This window comes from Lycorma delicatula, chromosome 6 (genome assembly GCF_047948215.1).
Source record: "Lycorma delicatula isolate Av1 chromosome 6, ASM4794821v1, whole genome shotgun sequence".
Lineage (NCBI taxonomy): Eukaryota > Metazoa > Arthropoda > Insecta > Hemiptera > Fulgoridae > Lycorma > Lycorma delicatula.
In genome coordinates this window covers 73,031,115-73,052,931 of record NC_134460.1, presented here as the reverse complement: position 1 = coordinate 73,052,931, position 21,817 = coordinate 73,031,115, and the positions used below count along the sequence as shown (strand labels likewise).

The 21,817-nt window shown below is 29.3% G+C and overlaps 2 protein-coding genes across 10 annotated transcripts in view; one reads left to right on the top strand and one right to left on the bottom strand.

The window, feature by feature from the left end:
- LOC142327137 (uncharacterized) overlaps nt 1–21,817 on the bottom strand; it is a 599,916-nt gene that overhangs the window by 127,725 nt on the left and 450,374 nt on the right. The gene's annotated exons all lie outside the window — the stretch shown is intronic.
- LOC142326669 (uncharacterized) overlaps nt 8,471–21,817 on the top strand; it is a 128,956-nt gene continuing 115,609 nt past the window's right edge. For both annotated transcript variants that reach the window (XM_075369281.1, XM_075369280.1), the window contains exons 1-2: nt 8,471–8,799; nt 12,335–12,354. In XM_075369281.1, coding sequence (XP_075225396.1) covers nt 12,339–12,354 — 16 coding nt within the window. In that variant the 5' untranslated portion in view covers nt 8,471–8,799; nt 12,335–12,338. The remainder of the gene's footprint in view (nt 8,800–12,334; nt 12,355–21,817) is intronic.

Sequence of the window (21,817 nt, the reverse complement as noted above, 5' to 3'; positions counted from 1 at the left end):
TTTGACAACTAAAGCAAATGAAATAAACCACCTTTGTGAAACAAAACTCAGCACGCTTAGAAAATTAAAAATATTCAGTCCACTAGAAAAGAAAATTACTTTAAAGAATATTTTCATGCATTAGACGAATAAGACATTAAGGCAAACTCACAACAAATATTATGAACTGAAACATTATGATGACTTATAATTACCTGAAAGTAATATATTAAAACAAGGTATTCTATCTTTTAAAGGCAACTCTATAAAAATTCAATCAATACAACATGTTGAAATAGTATTCAAAACACACCCAAAAACCTGACTTGACATCCTAACCTACAATTACAAACCTAACCTTCATAACATAAATTAACCGGATAAAGCGTAAATATAAATAGCTTTACGACACAAAGCAGTAAAAATATACAAACTAATTTTAAGAATTCATCACAAGCTTCAAAATCATATAATCTAAATGAACAACCAGAAATTAATAACCAACGGTTCCTCAATATTCGATATCGTTATCACAGAGTAAGTGTATTTTATTGATTAATTGAAATATATTTCTAAAATTACAAAACGACATAATTAATATAATTAGAGTTTCTTGAATCAGAACAGTCCAAGATAAACAATAAAAAACAATGTTTAACAACTTTAAATTTATACGTATTTTTAAGCAGCCTCAGGCCATTAAATTTGTGTACTGAACTAAATTCCACTAGTCAACCAGTTGCATAATATTAACACCTACGACAGTAACATAAATCTCAATTGTTTTTATTAAACAACCTATCAATAATAAACCATCCAAAAATTCGCATAATATTATGAACAATCACAAAAACTTCAACAACGTACAACTGCTCCAAACCGCACAGATACAACCTTGGCATTAACAGGCTTGTAAACACACAGCAGCATTTAAATAGTAAATCTTAAAATACTTTATAATACCAATAAGATAATATTAAATGATATGTTATAATTTTATAGAATAGAGTAAATTAATACGAATATTTTATTGTTTAAAAAGTTCCAGTATTAAAATCAGGCAAGATATCAAGCGTGATAAATACAATTACGCGCTAACAGCACTTTAAAATGTAAATATTATTTACCTGAATTAAATTAAAACAGGAAAAACTCTATGCAGTGATCATAACATAGCCTACGCTTGACTGGACCTAACATTCCTATTATCAAAAATATACGACTAGATCTTAAGAAAATTATTAAGTTATCATATTTTCTTTGTCTATTTTTTAAAAATTACAAATTGCTTTTATGCGTTGTCGGGTGTAAAATTATATATGTGCGTTCAGTAAAGAAATCATGTTGGTCGTAGCGTATGTATGTGACGAAGATGGCGTTTGTATGTTTTGTGGGGAGTTATGGTTAAATTCGTTTTGTTGCGAAAATAGAGTGAACGGTTGATTAGTGTTCCGCTTTCATATTTTTTTATGTTTAGATTTTGTAGAAATAGAGTTGCAATATTTTTTCGAAGCATTATTGTTATTGCTGTGAAAGTTTTATCAATTTACTTTTTTAAGGTTTATCAACAGTCATTAAAAATGTTATTTTATAACGTCACGGTTAAACATAAATTTGGTTTTTCTTGAGAAAAATGTAACAACATATTCATCGGTTTATACTTTTAGTATGTGTATTAATCATAGTCTTCAGTATGTTTACCGTAAGTTGTTTAAGTGTTATGTTTATATCTGCCAATTAAACAGAAAGGAATACTGGGTTACCGTGTGATAAAAGTGAGGATTTTGGGATTATTGTATGATATAAATGTTTATTTGTTTGCCTAAAAATTATGATTTTCATTTTTATTATATTTTTGCTATTGTAAATTCCTACTTAGTATAATTTTTTATTTTGATCCATTTTGACAGTAGTTCGCAAGTCAGTATTTGGAAATCTTAGTTTGAGATCCATCTTCGTTACTGTGTACCTAATATCTGAGTAAAAAGGGTTGAAACAACTTTATTTAATGGATATTGCACCTGATTCTGTATTAAATTATTTGTATCCGAATGAAGATTGTTAAATATGTTTTCAGTTTTTTCACGTTTTCTTCTCTTTTTGATTTTCGTGTCGTTTGTCAAAATTTCGAAAATTTTTCGTTAATTTTGAACCTTGTTTATCATGTGATTTTGACTGCCCATTTTATATTTACATATTAAACAATACTTTCTCTACTTTTATAATAGTTTTATTTTTCTCAGTTCCATATATGTATGTAAATATTTTTTAGTAGTGTTACTTTATTTTATTTTCAGAAGTGTTACTTCTAATTTTTATTGGCTTTTTATGTTATTGTTTTTACCAGATATGATATTATCCAGTATAACTTATATTTTTTATTTTCAAATATTATAATTATTGCTTTTCATTAGTAAATTAAAAAAAGAGTGAAAAATTACCTTCACTTTGTTTGTTACTGTCTTCAGTCTGCTTTTATTTGTACTGAATACTTCCATCTCCTGATGGTTATCAAGACAATTTTGAACTATTACATACATTGTCTTGATCACTTAATTTACTTTCTTGTAAGTATTATTTCTTTTCCCCATATCTACAAGGGCTTCTTGAAAATTTTCAATGTTTAGTTTTATGTAAAATTTGCAAAAGCATATTTCTGTAACCAAATTAAAATGATTAAATATGTAATTACTATAGGGCAATGTATGTTTGACTTATCAAGACTGTATAAAATTCTATAAAGTTCTGTGACATTTATAAAACTTCTAGTCAGATTACCATTATATGTAGTGCCCAATCTTGCCTGTACTTAAGATCCGTTTCTTATTGTACATGTCCTTCATTAGGCCATAATCTTATTGATGCTGATGTTTGCTTGCTTGTTCATTAATGTCTTAATTCTTCTGAGCCATGCCCATACAATTTTGGTGCATTCTTAATATTCATCATACATTTTGTTTCTTATATAGAAATTTATAAGTCTGCCTTTTTGTCCACTTCGTATAGAACATTTAGTTGTTTTACAGCCACTTCTATATCTTCTGCCAAGAGGACGAGATCATCTGACCAGACAATGTTCAGATTCTCCCTTCCATCAGACCTTTATCTTGGCAAGCTTTCCTCCATTCTCGTATGACCTTTTCTAAGATTACACTAAAGAAAAGAGGAGACAGTCTGTCCCCTTCCTGACTCCTGTCTTTATTCCAAAAAGATGAGATATTTCCCCTTTAAATTTAATCTTGGAGTTTGATTGTTGAGGTTTATTAGTTTTGGGTCTGTCCCAAATTCCTAAAGAATTCTCTTGTTTGCCAAATTGTATTTCCTGATGACAGTTCTCAGGCTAAAAATCTGTTCTGTGCTAAATCTCCTTTCCTGAATTCACCTTGATTTATGGATCAATTTGTTCTTCAAATTTGTGAAGAATAACTTTAGAAATACTTTTGTACATAACCAGTAGTAGAGATATTCCTCAATAATTGTTGACTCCTTTTTTTCTGAATTGGATGAATTTGAATGAATGAATTTTCCACTTTTTCCCAAATTTCTGTAATTTGCAGTAAATGCAATAATTTCTGCACTCTAGGCAGTAAATAGATTGTATGCTCATTGGCATATTTCCATATTCCCTCTTGATTGAGTTTTCACCCGCATTTGTTATTTCTGAGGATTTGTAATATGTTTTTAATTTCTTCCAGAGTTGATGGTACTGATTCCAGGAACATTGATCTGGTTCTACTACTGGGTATCTTCCCTCTGATTTTTTGCAATTGAGTTGTTCCCCAAAATATTCCACCAGGTTTTCACAATTCTCCTTGTTGTTAGTATTTTTTTATCTCTCCATTCTTCCTTTTAAAGCAGAGACTTGAGGAGTGTATTTGATTATCATCTGCTTAAGAATTCTATTGTAGTTTCTACTGTCATTTATTTGGAAGCCTTTGTTAATTTGGTGAAGGAGATTGTTTCATAGTTTTTCCTCCCATTCTTTAGGTTTTTATAGTTTTTTTACTTTGTAGTCTAAATTCAACAAAGTTTTCCTGTGTTTTATTAGCATACCAGTGTTTCCAGAATTTCAGTTGGTTTTCTAACGCATCATCACATTCCAGATTCCACTATCTGTGCCTCCGTTTCCTTGGTGTGAATACTGTCTCTTGTGCAATCTCTAATGTGTTTTATCAAGTCTTGCCTATTTTGGTGGTTGAGGTTTTCCAGTCTTTCTTGGCACCATTGCTTATTTTCTAACAATTTTTGAGTATCCTGCAAATTTTATTTGAGGCCGTTGTCTTCTGAATTTCCTTTTGATTCTGGTGAGATAGTTATCTTAATTGACATTAAATATTCTTCACTTTAACATTCATGATTTTCCAAATGTTCCTTTTGAAAATCGTCACGTGATAAAGTTTAAATTCACCAATTCTCTTGCATGGGAACCTGCAAATTTTATTTGAGGCCGTTGTCTTCTGAATTTCCTTTTGATTCTGGTGAGATAGTTATCTTAATTGACATTAAATATTCTTCACTTTAACATTCATGATTTTCCAAATGTTCCTTTTGAAAATCGTCACGTGATAAAGTTTAAATTCACCAATTCTCTTGCATGGGAACCTCCATGTTCTCATCTTTTGGTGGGTGGTGATGGGGGAGGGTTCTTTGTAAAGTAAAAATTTATTATTAAAAAGTTGAATTATCTAAAAAGTGCATCATCATTTTTATTATTTTAAAAAGTGTAAATTTGTCAAATTTATTGGTGAATTAACATTAATAATGTAATTGTATATTTTTCATTATAAAACATGTTTTAATATTTTTTCTTTATAATATATTAAAATCCCTCAGCTGATAATTTCAGCAGTTGTTCAGATAATTCTTATCTAATAATTATTTTTTAATGTTTGATGCATAATTGTGTAATATTCATGTGATGTAATCTATAATTCATTCTTCAGCAGTTAGACATAAGGATATCGATACAATAAGCCAGAACTAAATTGAAATAAAAACTAAATTGATACATTTGTTCTGTAATTTGCATTATTAGAAAGCATCCTAAATCATCATTCTATGACAGGAAGATTATAGTATATTTTACTTATAGCATAGTTGGATGATACCTTTGGGTGTAATGAAGTTGCTTAAAAACTAGATTTTATGATTAGTGATTGTATTGGTCAAGTTTGAGGTTAATACTCCTTATAAACTGTATATCTCCTCCCCAGGCTTTTTGCAATAGCATTATTTTCCTAGAATTTTCCTTTCTTTTATTCCAGTACATGAGAATAAGCTCTTTATTATGTATTATGTAGACAGGCAAGTCAGGACAGTCGAAAATTTTGGAAATAATTTCTGTCTCATATTTTAAATCAACACCTTCTATATTTTCTAAATTTATCTTACCTAAGAAATATCAGGGTGACAAAAAAAAAGAACTTTTGAAAACTGCTACAAAAAGATTTATTGACAGACCTAACCATAACAGTTTTTGAAAATTATGTCAGGTAGATGGCACTCTCCTTTACGTATGCACTCTGCCGTCTGCTATTGAGGTTCCCCATTGCTCACTGCAACATCTCAGGTGGGTAGGATGCTACGAATTTTATTTGAAATTGTTTGTTTCCATTTATCCAGTGCCTTTGGCTGACTGTTACAGACCATAGGTCTGTATCCCTTTAAGAATAAATCACAAACTGAAAAATACAGTGATCTTGGGGACCAGAGAATCTTGTCAGATCTTGAGATGACATGGGTACCAAATAATTCTCACATAGCTGCCATTGATTGCCTTGCAGTATATGACATCGCACCGTCCTGTTGAAACCAGGCTTTGTGCTTGTGTGGAAAATTGTTCAATGCAGGTGTTGACAAAAGATTGCAGTATGTGAACATATCGATCCAAAGTGACAGTCGTCATGATCTACACCTCATGCAAATCACGACGGCTGCGAAAAAATATGGTCTGATGATCCCATGTGATGAAACTGCACACCATGTGCTATCTTGCTGTTGTGTAAAGGTGTTCATGAACTTTATTAGTGCTACTGTTTGTCAACAAAAAAGGATAGTTTTGCTTGTTCATGTATCCTGTGAGATGGAAATTTGCCACATCTGACATGCACAGCTTGTCCAGAAATTTGTTGTCATCATAATTTTTTAACTGAAATTAAAGCAGAAATGGTAATCGTTCTCCTTCAGTTCTTGCATGATCTATAGCTTGTAAGAATGAAATTTTAAGTCAAAATGAAAAATTCGGCAAACACTTTCAAGGCAGTCTAATCATACTACATGTTTACAAATTGGAACACTGTGGCCTCTGTGTAACTGAAACACATACAGCCCCAGTATTGTGTAGAATATGAACACTTCTTGGTCATCCTGACAGTTTCTTTTTCCGAGCTGATCCACTATCTTCAAAGTTTTTAATCCACGTTTTTATCATGTGTTTTGATGGAACATACCCTAAATTGAATGCCATCGGAAGTCCCTTTGTGCACCATCCAAACTGTCTTGTGTTTGTAAAACATTTTTACAGTGAAAGCATTCTGTTGACCATTCCACTACTCCATGATTACTGAGTGGCAAGGTTGCTTCTGCACAAAGTAGTGCTGTAAATTGTACTTGGACGCCATTACGCATTTCAAAAATTCCTGTTTTTTAATGTTCCTTGTATTTGTATAAATAAAACTATTGTAAAAAAATGTTAACAAATAACATGCCAAACTAAACCATTCGTTAATGGTGACTATAATCTGTACTATAAGCCTTGGCTGTTTATAAAAATACAGACCTTTAGAAATGTAACAAATTACCAATCAAAATATTACTTATTATTTTCTTTATGTAGCAACAAAGTACTGTTTAACTCTTATCGGATTTTTTAAAATAACTGTTTTCTAAAGATTGCTGGATGTTTGCATCTGCCTCCATCTCTTTGGTCTTTGTGATCTACAGACTAGCACTTTTTTTTAGAGATGGAGGAACCCTATATACAGGCACATAAGCAGTATCAGGCTTGCTAACAGGTTCCACAGGATGTTATTAAGTGCGTATGTATACCTTCGCACTACCGACTAAACCTTCACCCCTGACAACCCTCCTCCCAGGAACAGCTAGTAGAGCATTGCTTCAAGGGGAGGTTAACGCCCCCACACACACAATTGGTCACCACAAGGAAATATCAAAGCCATGTCATCACATGCAACACAACACATCATAAAAGTATATCAAACACAGTTCTAACCAAGCATACACAAATGAGTTCCCACAGGCACATGAGACCTCCTCAAACACACATGCGGTTACAGACCCTTGCCAATGCTCAGACACAGACATCGCAAGTACTCAAGTGGAGAGAAACACCAAGCATGAAAGGCATTCTCGAAAGAAACATCCATCAACCACACATGCACTTGCCATGCACATACTCACACATGCCTAGCAAACCATGAACTCAACTCATACTTACCCATAACAGCCATCAGTCGTTGCTTCAGTGATGAGGGCAACACGCTCAGGCACTGGGAATGGAGTGTCCATGGCCTCAACACACCAAGGCGATTCCTGCACGTTCACTGAAGCCCCATCCAGGCAGTCAGCCGCAGACCTGTCCAGCTCAACACCACCCAATGTCTTCTTCTCTCCCGAAACTCCTCCCATAAATGGAGCTTGTCTGTCACCTTCCTAGAATATCGATCCACCAAGTCCATTCTTCCTCTGTTCATTAATATTCGCTGAGTATCTTTGGGCTGGAACATATTTCCATAACCCAGAGTATCTAATAACTCCTTCACTTTTCCCTGAAACGTGGACATCTCCTCTCCACACTCCCGACAGGGATCAGTGTGGTTAGACTGAATCGGAACAGGTATGCCCTAAATCTGCCATGGCTCGCCAGAAACCGAGTGAGGCTGTAACTCAGCAAGCTATGCGATCTCCTATACCAACTCTTTATGTTCCCAATGAACAGGGATGGTGCATCCATCCCTTCATGGACAGATCCCATCACTCCTGCCATTTGTCCATTAGCTCTTATATGACATTGGCTAGCCGTTTTTTATCCGCAGGTGGCAAAGTCCCCTGTTTTCTCAATCTCCTCCGCAATGATACAAGATCGATTGGGAGGTGACCCGCTAAAACCTCTGCAGCCTCTTTAGAGACTGTTCGGTATGGCAATATATTATCCTGAGGCTTACACCCTAGCAAAAGTTAAAGCATTTTGCCCATTCTTGGCCTGTCCACTAGTTTGGTGTAGGGCTACGTTGAATATGTATTTTTCTCATGATTTTTTTTGTTGTGAAAACAAAATATTTTTCTGATTTTCAAATTTGATGTCGTTTCCTACACGTTCCATTTTTTATCCATATGAATCTTTTGTTGTCGATAAGATTCCTAATAAGAAAACTAAGTACAGTAATAGCTTTGTTTTTCTTAAAAATTTAATTGTATCATATTTATTTACAAATACATTAGGCAGTCATATGAAATGCACCATTTCATAAATTAAAAAGTAGTGTCCAGTAACCTACTGGAACAGTTTTTGAGATTTAGCTGCACTCATTAAATACTTTTAAGAATTTTTGCACGATCATTGAGTAAACCAGGTTTCAGTCCTCTTTTTGTTTAATGGTAGTAATGTAGTTAAATTTGTTAATTAAATTATAAACATTTGTTCAGTGAAGTTATATATCATAGTGCTGTGTAATTATTCAGTGTTTAAAAGTGTATCAAAATGCACATTATGAATGTAAGATCCGGAGATTTTCAATTTGAGGATTCCCTCAGGATCAAATCTTGAAACAACAGGATCGCTTTCCTACCATTCAAATGAAGGTAAGTTGTTAATTCTTTTTATAGTTTAATGACTAAATCTGCATCATATAATTTTTTTTACTGATTATCGGCAGTGTATATTTTAATGCATTTTTTCACAGAAGTGAATACAGTAATTTGTTGCTACATTATCTGCCAAAGTCTTTGTGATTGTTTTGCATATAAACCGTCCAATATACAAGTGGCACTAGTCTGAATTGATTTTATAAGTATAGTGTGTTTGATATGTAGTCAGATCCTGTCGTGAATAAAATAAAGCTGTCAATTGTAAGGTAAATTCACTTCAATTTTCATGGGCTTGGCCTGTTGAAATCCAACAATATATGCATGCACCTCAGTAAAGAAAACAATGGAAGACTGCTTTGCTCCTTATTTTCCATATTGAGCCTCAGGTGGGAAGCTTGTTTGTTACCCTTAGAATTATTTGTAACTTTCTCAGGTATGAGTTGGTGTGTTAGACCAACTTCAGCTATTTGTTTATACGACCTAACATACATATGTAGTTTAGCCACTGTCTAAAGATTTCTTCATTATCATGTTTTATGAAGTAAATTGTAATTAATATTTTAATTACTTTTGCAATTATCCTTCTCTTTTGGTAACAGTGGCACCAAAAAAAAAAAAAAAAAAATGGTATATAATAACAAACACTGGCAGTGACAAAGTACTGATGCCTAAATTCAGATCATTCACAAACAGTAACAAATTTTGGTTAACAAACATTCTATTTTGGTTTTAATTATGTAGTAATTTTTCTATGAAAAGAAAGTATTCACAAAGGATTGTTTTTCACCAATTTGCTATTATGAATGGATATGATACATAATGAACCATTTCCATTTCTTAATTTACACTCTACAATTAAAATTAGGGATATAATTAATGAAAGTAGGATTTCTCAAGATGATTGTTTAATCCAAGGTGGAAAAATATACATGCAAAATATTTTCAAACCACCACAAAATTTCTGTATTATTTTATAATAGAATATATTCATTTCCTTTTTATATATACCATATTCTGTAAGTAACCAAAGTAATAATTTTTTTTAAGGGTGAAAAATGTTTTTGCATTATCAGTGCCCGGAATAATTAATTAGTGAATGTATGTGAGTTCTCATTTAACTTCATGCAAAACTAGCATATTTTGGTAGATTGGCATCAGGAAAGGCACAGTATTGCAATTATCTCACCTTAGAAAACTGAAAGGGCATTAAAAATAAAAAATAAAAATTTTAAGTAGGATATGCAGAATGTTTTTAAATTTTACCCCAGCTGCACTCGGTATGTCACCAAATTTCAAAATAACAATGAAACTGACTTCTACACACTGACCGAAAGTATTTCAAACTAAAGTAATATTTTCAATTTTTTTTTCCCTCACTTTTTGAATTTTTTTTCAAGAGAAGGATTAAAAGCAATGTGAAAATTATCTTTGCTGAGAACAAATTTTTTTTTGTAATTTGAAACTATTTATTGCTTTATTTTTTTTTTAGTGTAAACAACATTTATGGTTATTTTTTAACTCTTTTAGATAAAATGTATCCAAAAGTTTTATGATAGTAAGTTTAATTTTTTAAATTGTGGGAATGTTATATGTAAATTGTCATTTATAATTTTTTACTGATATGGAAATAGATTTTGAAACTTAACTTTGCAATTTCTTTGTTAGAACTGATGTTATGGCTCCTTTGGTGTTATTAATATTTTCTACTTGATGACCTTTTGTCACATTTTGAACAGTTGTGCATAATATTGTACCACTCACTATACTGATAAAATAACCATATAGAATCCTGGAACCTATATTATATAATATCAAAAGTTGCTGATAAATTCAATCCTCGAACATTCTCCTTTTGTAAATGCTGACTAAATATATTCTACGTTCAAAAACATCTGCCCCATAATTTTTCTAATTTTATTCACTTCATCAATCCATATCCAGTTACAGCTATTCTCTTTTTTATGATGACAAATTAATTTCTTTTTATTTTAATAATGCCAAACACTGGGATTTAAAATCAGAACTTTCCAGATAAAAGTCACAAACATTACCATTGTAGCTTACAAATTTTCTAGCTACTTTGTAGCTAGAAAATGAAATGCTAATGTAAGTATTTATCATTCTGTGACAGTACTATGTTACTTTTAAACTAGTAGTGAACTGGGGTTGAGTTACTATAATGAAGTAAAAATTTGAACGGGTCATTTAAAATTAATGAATATTGAGATGGATTACTTTCTCTAAATCTCAGTAAGTAGCTTAAGAACAAAGCTGAGTGTAGAAAATGAATAGAAAAATATACCACCAACATTGGAATGATTGTTCAATAAGTGATTGCCATGAAATGTGTGCATGAAATTTTTTTTTTAATCATTTTTGTCTAGTAGGTAGAATGAAAAGGGTGATAGGTATGGTTAAAGTTACTATTCTTATTTTTGAAACAATATGATATTTGTAATTTTGTCTGTTTTCTTGAACATTTATTTTTTATAATCACTTTTTAACTTACTGATATGAGTAATTTTTCCAAAATTTAGCCCTAATCATTTGGATCTACTATTTTTTCAGTAAAAATTTTTCAGAAATACATTTTAATCTAATAAAAAAATAATTAAACTGTATCTCATACATATAAAACTTGGGTTCAAAATTCAATTGTAAGATGTATTTTTATTTTTTTTTGTAGATACAAAAGAATAACATTTTCTTAATGTTTCTTTTATTGGATTCAGAAATTAGTAGATTGCATTATCTTCATTGACAATCTTCTTCTGAATTAATATGGAAAATAAATGATAATGATTATTAACCAACTGAATTAATTACTTATTTGAAAATTTTATTATATCTTGTGTTTCTTTTTATCAATTAGAGTAAAACAAATAAATGGTATTTAAAATTGAGAGAAACTAGTAATCATGTGGATTTTAAATCATAATTTTGACATTATGTCTAACATTCCTGCATTTACCCACTAACTATTGATGGGGATCTCTTTGGATAGCAAGGAGCATAAGATTTGTTACATTATTTTTTTTGTCTTCTCTCATAATTTTTGTCAGTATTAAATAAAAGAATTTAAGCTAAATTCTAGTTGAATATCTATATTATTTTATTAAAATTAAATTAAATATGAAGTTTTTGTCAAGCCATTTTTCTTCTTGTCCTATGAATACAATTATTATAGATAATAATCTTGGTTCAGAAAATTGTAAAAAGTGGACTTAATATTATAAATAATAATGATTTAAAACAACCGAAAAGATTCTGCTTACTTAGAGTAAAATTTGACATTTCTCTTTTGTAAAGGATCAGCTATTAGGTGAAAAATCATGTGTATTTGTGTTACTTTTGTCTCATGAAGTTAACTTGTAGGGATGCAATCAATAATTTAATTGATATTTTTTTAATTAAATTTTTTTCTCCAAATGTTTTGGTTGCTCTTGTACGTTTTATAAATTAAAATATATCTTTATTATCCTTTGATTTTTTTCTTTATTGCATTACTTAAGTATCTTTTTTTTTATAGGTAGATGTACTGCTGGTGCGGTGAGTTTGTAACTAAATTATTTTCTTTTTTTGGTTTGTTTCTAATATTATGGCAAGGTATATAATTTTCAGGAATTCTTCATGGGAAGTCATCTACATCAAGAACTTTATTCTTCTTAAGTTCCCTTTTTAATTCAGGCCCCTATAAAGTGGATTGGTTTTATTTGAATTTCATTAAAATGCTAAATTTAAAATTAAAATATTTAAATAAATATTACATTTCCTATATTTTATTTTTTTTAAACAATTTGTAAATTTTATATGTAATAAAGACTTTTATAATTATTAACATTATTAAACTTTTTTTTGTTTATACTACTTTTTTTTTACATTTATTACTGATTAAAATCAATAATTATTTTCATTCATTATTAGAAAAAGAGATGGTGATATTTGTTTTATTGTGTTAAAGCAAATGTAATTAATTATTTACTTCCAAGGCAGTAAATTTCACAGGCTTGCCTTTTTTAATTTGTTAACATAATTAATTTTAATTTATACGTATGTGATTGTAATTGTTACTTAACTCCTCCTGAAGGTAATTGTTTCTTAAGTCGAACCTTTTTTTTAGTGTGAAATCTTAAATTAATTTTTTGCAATAATTCCTGTGTAACAATTTTTTGTATTCATTGCTTTTGTTTGTTTTTTGTTTTTTTAATTTCAGTACAGTTTTTAATTTTAATGTTTAACTTTTTCTCAGTAATTAACAGCTTGCCGAATTTTCACCTGTATTGATGTGGGGTTTTTTAGTGGTAATTCACTAGTAATAAGATGTAATTTTATATTGAAATACTGTACTGTGTTTAAACCCGATAGTTATTGACCTTAATAGTTAGTTTGTTATCCGTTAGATAGAGTTTCGAATACTGTTTACGGTGCTTGAAGTTAAAAGATAAATAACTAGTCCGTGAGTTTACAGTCTTAATTAACCTATTTAACTGTCGTTAAATAATAATGTATGTTGTGTGTATGTACAATTATTTATTTATTTATGATTTTGAGGGATTTCAGGACAGTCAACTAGTTAGCATCATCATCATAATCATAAACGTAAATTGCATGTTAATGTATATATTTTTTATTACCTTGCTATAATATTAATTTGCCTAAATTAGATTATTAAAAATCAAGTTTATAAATTTAAAAAATATATTTATTTGATTTTATAAGTCAAAAAGAAACGTTTTTAAAGTGAATCACGTTTTTAAAATTAGTTTATATGTACAGAATACGGCAAAAACCTTTACAATAATTAAATTTGTTTTCTACCATCTTTCGCCAGGAAATTAGCTTTTCACCCGGAAATTTTGTTTATTGAATTGATGTTTCGTTTAGATTTGCTTTTATTTTCATTTTGTACTTTTTATACTGACATATAATTTTAATCGTATAGAAAACTTCCGTTGTTCACGTGTTAAAATTATAAAATGTTTAATTTTTATAATTTAATGTAGAAGATTTAATTTTTAATAAAATTCAACGGCTTTTTTTTTTTAATGGAAAATGTTTAACCCTATCGGTTTATCCGGATTCGGTAGTTGTGTATATTCCGTCACCGTTTATTTTTATTTAACGCATTTTTGTTAACATAACGTAACTCCGCTTGGTTTTGTGTCCTGCATTATGTTATGAATTGTTAAGGCAAAAAATATGCGTTTTTTTGGCGGATAATTAAGTAATTCAAAGAAAACATGTTGGTGTAAAGTAAGTATTATTGGTAAGTTGTTCTAAGTAAAGGTAAGATAGTAAATTAAATTTTAATTAAAAATTAGTGGTTAAAGTACTCCTAATTATTGATAACATTAGATTATCATCATGTTTGATAAAATGATGTTACAATTACTAATTACTGTTATTCTAATAAATTGAATACTAATTGTTTATTAGAATGATAATTTGATTATTTTAATTTTTATCATAATTTTTGCTATAACATGGATAGGATTTTTTATGTTGGTTATAAATAAGTCCTTCCAAGTAATTTTCCAGTATTAATAACCATACGTAATAACCACACACACGGTGTAACCATACTATGGTATGTATGTATGTATGTTTTCATCCAAAAAAGGATGGTAATTTTTTAGTTAGTTTTTTTTTATAATCAACTCCTACCAGATGAAAAACTATGATTTCTTTAACAGCAATTTAAATCATTTTGAGGTGAGTATATTTTTACGAGTCTTTACCTGGTGCGTTTTATTTTTATTTTTTTTACTTTACAGCTAGTTACAACTAACTTATAATTAATTAATTAGTTGCAAACTATAAATAAGTAATTACTAACCTTTTTATTTCTTAATTTATGTTAATTTTTATATTATAAATTATTGGTGTTTAATAGAAAATTGTTGGTCTTTTTAATAAAAGTTTTTTGCAGGCACTTTTAAATGTGTGTTTTTAAATTACAAGCATATAGCTTGTAATTTTAATTTTAACTTTTTGTTTTACGTATGTGTAGCTTTAAAATGTCATACTCTTTATTCTAATTAATATTTTTGTTTTTTAAATCGGTAAAGCATCAGTTTTTTCTGTTCCATAAAAAAAAATTATTTTGTAGTTTTGTGCTGATAATTTTATAATTTAATTTTCTTTCAGGTAAATATGTTGAATTTTCTAGAGAATTTCCACCTCCAGTTACTTTTTCATTATAAACAGTCCTTTTAGATGTACTAGTGATGATTATTTTACATTTATAAAAATTACCCTACTAGAAATCTGAAATTATGTGCTTAGCAATTTACAGGATTTTTGATGAAGTATATCAAAACACTGTTGTACTTCTGAATTATTTTTGAATTTCCATTCATCGGCATAATAGGCTTGATTAGATGTAGATAAGCTTCTAACTTAAGCTGGTACAGGACTGTAAAAAAATTCTCAGTTTACAGGCATTAAAATAGTTATTTATTTAATCTATATTAGTAGATAAAATCAAATAAAGTTCAGAGTTTTCAAAAATTTGTTATGTCTTGGAAGTGGAACTTGGAAGTTTATTTTTATATAAAAATACTCAGAAAATGTGTATCTTGATATCAGTGTATGACCATTTATAGCACGGTGGATCATATCAACAGTGGCTTTACTTCATTTAACTAAATCACAAACTTTCATGGATTAAATGATATTCTTTTTATGGTCAGGAAATTCTCTATTGGTCCATCTATTAGAAAACCTGTTATGCAAGTTTCTAATCTTCAAGCTACAGTATGGTGGTATAGAATCCTGTTTGTGCATGATCTGACTATTCTTCATCAATTCCAGGAAAGCAAACAGATTCACAGCCTATACCAAACTTGCATGTCAGACAATTTAAAAAAACTTAACTGCCATTTGGTTGCTTTAACTCCAAAATTCAGTAGTTATGCTTATTCATGCAACCATCAAGATAAATAATTTTCCTCATCTCTGAAAATATTATGTTTTCATCATTACATAACATTTTTGTCATCTATAAGGCTTAGAAAAATGTTTAGAAACTCAAGTTATCTGGATCATATTTTTCATATGATAAATTGATTTTATAACATCATGTGTGGTGGATTTAGGAATACCAAACTAAAACCATCTCGGGCAGTCAATACCTTTAGGGATATAAAATTGCAAGACTTGAATTAACTTAACATCTTCACTAGCGTGTAGCCTTCCAGGAGGTTTACGCTTTTCTATCGTATATTGCTTCAAAACGTTTGAAACCGTTGCAGTTTCTCTGATGTACATTTGACCATTTACTCTGCTTGCTTACAGCAGACCATGAATCATATTGTATAGTTGCTTTCTTTTTATACAGGACATCATATTATTGTCAAAATAATGGTATACTAACTAAAATAATTCTTTGGTAATATTAAGTATTGTCAACATAAAATTGATAATTTCTCTTTATTATAATGATATGTACCCTACCAAGTCCAGTAAATGGTTATCAGACTATTAAATGTTAAGATTCTTTTTCAGAAACCCTGTATATAACATCGATAGAATTATATAATTATAATGATCAGTCGGTTTAGTGGTTCTATGCTTGCTTCCAAGTCCATTGGCCTTGTATTGATTCTGAGTAAGGATCTGTTATTTTTTAACCTATCATTTCATCTTTAATATATGTGTAGGGTATTCAAGTTTATAATTAAAATTTAAAAACTAGACATTTTTAATTTACCAATCATATAAACAGCTTTTAAAAATAATAGTTACACAAGATGAGTCTAGAACTTAATGTTAAACATAAATCTAACTGTATAAGGTAACCAGAATATGTAGGTAATGTGCTTAATTTAAAGAAAGGCGGGTATTTAGTAATTTTAGCTTATCTTTAGAAATAATTATATCCATATTGTCTTTTTTTTGTGGAAGGTTTTAGATTCAGAACCTTGTTGAATGTATCATTTTTCACATAGTAAAAAATCCATTTCTCATTTCATTATAAAGAAAAATATAATAATAATGTAACTGTTAATGAGCATCTAGCTATTGGCAATTAGTGATAAATAAATGATAGATGTTTCTATTAGAGCTGTTATAAGTAACCAGTCACATCGATCAAAGAAGATTCATTTTGCTGAACTAAAATAGCCATTTTTGTTTATTTTCAAATATCCTTGGTAACTAACAGCCAACTAATTTGAAATTTTCCTGTACAATTAGAAAGAAAATGGTCATGTTTCAGTAACCATTGTTGACTGTGGATTTGTAATAGGTAAGTTTGCAGTAATAGAATCTAAAATAAAGAAAAATATCATGATTACTGATAATTGGAAAATTGCACTTATTTTATTTTATTAAACAAATTGATTGGTTATTTAACTATGAGAAATTTATTTTTTGTTTTATTTATAAAACAAAATTTGTATTTTATTTTTTAAATTTCTATAAAAAAATTATCTGTTTCATCACTAGTAACAATATCTGAATGGTAAAACAATGACTGATTGCTTAAGTTTGCAATTATATCATTGAGCTTGATGATGAAAATTTTCTACATTTGTTACAGTTATTTAAAATGTCTATTGAACAATTTCATTTTAAAGAAAAGAAACTTCCTTTACATGTGCATTTAGTTTACCGAATTAATATGAAATACTGTATGTATTATGAAGGTTTAACTTGGCCTTAATTTGTAAAATATATATTTTTTCATCAGTTTCTTTGGGTTCAGTCAAAAATCATGTTTTTCTATGTTTCTTGTACTAGTTTTATACATTGGGGTAATTGCAGACTGATACTCCCTGCAATTATTTTGCTGAACATTAATTTTTTTTAATTCATTTTCGTGTACTTTGTTTTTCCTGACAGTACTAACTAATTGCATGTGTTTCCCTGACAGTACTAATGACATATGCCACAAGTTATTGTGAACGTATGATTGCTGATGCTCAAAGTCCATCATGTAACAGTTTTTTTATGGTTTTTTTTTTTTAAGAGTTATGTTTCATTTTAAAACAAATATTTCATAAGTAATGGTTCTTAAATATTTAGTTATTTGAATGGGGTTTATTGTTTAAATTACAGTCATAGGTGGTGTTTGATGAATTAAATTCAAAAACTAATTGAAATATTAATTTTTATTACAAAAGATTAACTAAAGTAAAAATTTACATCTGAAGCTTTTTTGTCAGTCATTCAACTGTGTTTTTTTTTCAACTTTGTTACTTTGTTCTGTGCTTTTATCTCAACATAATTTTTGTAATGTACATTCTCAATTATATTAGTTTAGATTTCCAGTTGTTTTTCTTCTCCAGTTTTTACCTTGTTCCCATTCTTTTTTTATCATAATTACCAAAACTTGAAGTCTCAGTGAATGGCTAACTGTGTATCAGAACAATCTTTACAAGTTCCTGATATAAATTTTGCTTCTCTCCTATTTACGTTTAATATCTCTTCAGTTCATTTCCTACCAACCCACGAAATCTTCACCTATTTCAGAAGGTTGCAGCCAGCAACAATTCATATTTATCACACAATATGTTAATATTTACTTATGCATTTCTCCTTTCTATCTCATTTCATTACTTTTGGTTTCCTATTTTTAACCGAATTTCTTCCAAGCAGTGAATCCCACCATTCAAAATTATTAATTTTTTTTCCATCAAAATAATGGCATCAGTCAATCAACATATATAAATAATATTTATATACTCTTTTGAAATCACCAAAAGAAGCATTTTTGATAATGTATCAAAATGCCTGCCTTAGTAGCACTCTTTCAATCCTCAGTTGCATTATCTTCTTACAAATTAATTAATTAATTAATTACTCTTATATAAAGTTAAAACAGTTATTCTTTTTATATTATTAATTTTTCATTGCTGACATGACGGATCCCAAGATGAGTCTGTTGCAGCTATTTTCTTACTGTTTGATCATCAGGTACTACTAATACAATCATTATTTGTATAATTAAATAGATGCAACAAATTCATCCTGGATCTGTTGTAACAGTAAGGTATAATTGTTGCTACAAGTATGACAGTATGAAAAAACTGTACTGCTACTTTAATTTTAACTTTATTTGGAATGTATTGTTTTAACTGACTGAGAAAATACTACCGCAATGTTTGTGGCACACTACCTTGATTTAATTTTCATGGTTTTTGTAGAAATAAAAAACGTTTTTTTAAAAAAATATTGATAAAGTGAATTAAAACATTGTTGAAGTAATTATAATATACAGGTTGATTCAAAAAGGACTTCATAAATTTAAAAGCATATAAAAATTTACTTATATAACTTACAGATTGAGTTGAGATCTCATTTCATAGAAAAACACTTCAGATTTGTCACCCAACATTCACTTTGGTTCAATGTGGCTTCTATTTGTTATATGACATACTTGTACATCCCACCTGAAGTCGATTTCATTCCAGACTGTAGCCAAGCAAGTTGAGCATTAATTCAAAGTCTTAGCTCAGCAAAATCAACAGGCAAAGGTAGTACGTAAACATGTTCTTTAAAGAAGCACCACAAAAAAAAAATCTAGTGGGATCAAATCTGAGGAGCAAGGTGGTCATACAATTTGACCTTCATGATCAATTCATATCTGGGAATCGAGTATCAAGAAAATCTCTGACTTCTTGGTAGTAGTGAGGAGGTGCTCTGTCTTGCTGATAGTAATGGATCCATCTTGGTCATCATGATCGAATTGAGGAATTAGAAAATTTTGAAGCATGTCCAGCATTAACTATACCATTTACAGTTGCCTCCTGGAAGAAGAAAGAACAGGCCTTACAGTATTTGTTTGCTTAGGGCTGTCACGAATGTACTGCAAAGTTTTATGAATGTTTTCACTACCCTATGTTTGGTTGTTATGGGTGTTCACATGGGCATTGATGTGAAATGTTGACTCGTCACTAAAAATATATTGTCTGCAATTTTTTCTATCATTTTCACAAAAAAGTGCAGCCGAACAGTCGTTTGTGGGATGCCAATCTCACATGATACACATCAAGTTGCCTTCTTCTGAATATGTGCAATGCTATCTCCGAGTTATTCCACAGCATCTTCAGAGACAGATGGGTATCCTGGTGGTTTTGTATGTTTAATAGAACAACCTGCCTCAACAAAGGTTTGGTGCCAAGAGTAAATTGTATGCTTACTAGGAGGCTCCCTGCCATACTCTCTACAAAAATTATGTTGATTTACAGTCACCAAAAAATGTTGCCGATTGTAAATCGTGAAACCAAAACACACAGCTAGCTCGTTCCGCACCAGTAAATGTATCCATTTTTAACAACTCTGGTGACAGCGCTGGTGACCAAATTCAGTACTAATTAACTGTACGCGTCAAAACTTTATGTGTTTTGTTATGAAATGAAACATCAACCAAATCTCCAAGTTATCTAATTAATTTTTTTATATGCTTTTAAAGTTATGAAGTCTTTTTTGAATCGCCCAGTATATTGCATTAAAATAATTATAATATTATATATTATAATTAAAAATAATTTAACATAATCTTGAATTTTAAATATTTAAAATTGTTATTTAGACATTAACCCTTTGATAAGTGAATTATTCTGTGATAATTGCGCCCCCAATAGTGAGTTTTTGTTTCTTTTTTAAAAAATCAAAAATGATTTTTTCTTAACTGGTTGTATGAAAAAATAAGATTTTGAAACAATTTTTTATATAACCCCTTTAATTAACCAAATTTTTTGCATAATTTTGATGCGCATACTGAATGTTTCTCTGGCACATCATATGATGTGTATACTGATCAAAGGGTTAACAACAAAATGTAATATTTGTTGTTTGAAAAAGTAAAACAAATATGTTAGTGATTTAAAACACATTTATAATATTAACATTACTTCTACCCTATCATATTATATTAAATACTAATATGGTTATTGATTCTTGTTAATATTTAATGAAAGTAATGCCTATTATACAGAAGTAATGACTTTCTGTTTTATTTGTCATTTAAAATGATGAAATGATGAACTGTTGTTGATTTGAAATGTTTTTATTTTTTTCAAAACAAACATTCCTTTGTTTATTTATTGGTATTATGTAATTGATGAGAATGTTTTATTAAGGAAGTGTTTAATTAATTCATTTGTCAAATTTAACTTTTAATGCATTGACAGTTATGCTTTCATTATATGGTAAAAATAAACTTTTAGCTGATTTTTACATCAAATTTCATTATTTTATTTTATTCATTTTATGTGCATGTGTATGGGTGTGGGTATGTTCAAACAGGCCATCTAGGGATCATGCAAATATTAATTCCTTTTGACTCTTCTCTTCTTTCTTCCTTTTCCATAGATCTTTTATTCTTTGAGACTGAAGTTATTTCCTTTCTTTATTGAATAATTAATATTTACCATTTTTAATGAATGCCTGTGCTTTTCTTTTTATTTAAAAAAAGGATTTATTTGACTAGTATGATGTTTGTTGTTAGTGAATATTAGTTATTGGTAGTATTTTTACAAGTGAAAACATACTGCAGATCTTGAAGGCCTTTTCAGCATTAGAAGAGGAAGAGGCATGGAAGAAGAAGAAAAAGAAAATCCTCTGCTGAATTTTTAAATGACAGTTTTATTTAGTTTCTGTGTTTTTATTTCAGTTACTAAGAATAGAGTTATGTAAAATAGTGATTTACTCTCTTAATTTTATTTTTCTATTTACAGTGTTTCAATTTAATATTAACAGTGTATCTTTTAGTATGACATAGCTTGTGTAAGAAAATCCCCCTAGAATCATGAATTTTTTTTTTACTTTTACAGGTGTAGGTTTTATTGTTTTGTTACATTTTATTACCTCTGTTAATTGTTGTATTTTTTTTTTTACTTTTATAATATAACATATATTTAATCACAGTAGTTATTATAAATACTGCGTTTTTTCATCAGTTGTGATTCTTTAAAATCGCACATACACATAAATAAACATAAACATTTTGTAATTGAGAGGTGAATATTATATATTAAAAAAAAAAATGTTAAATTAGAGGTACATA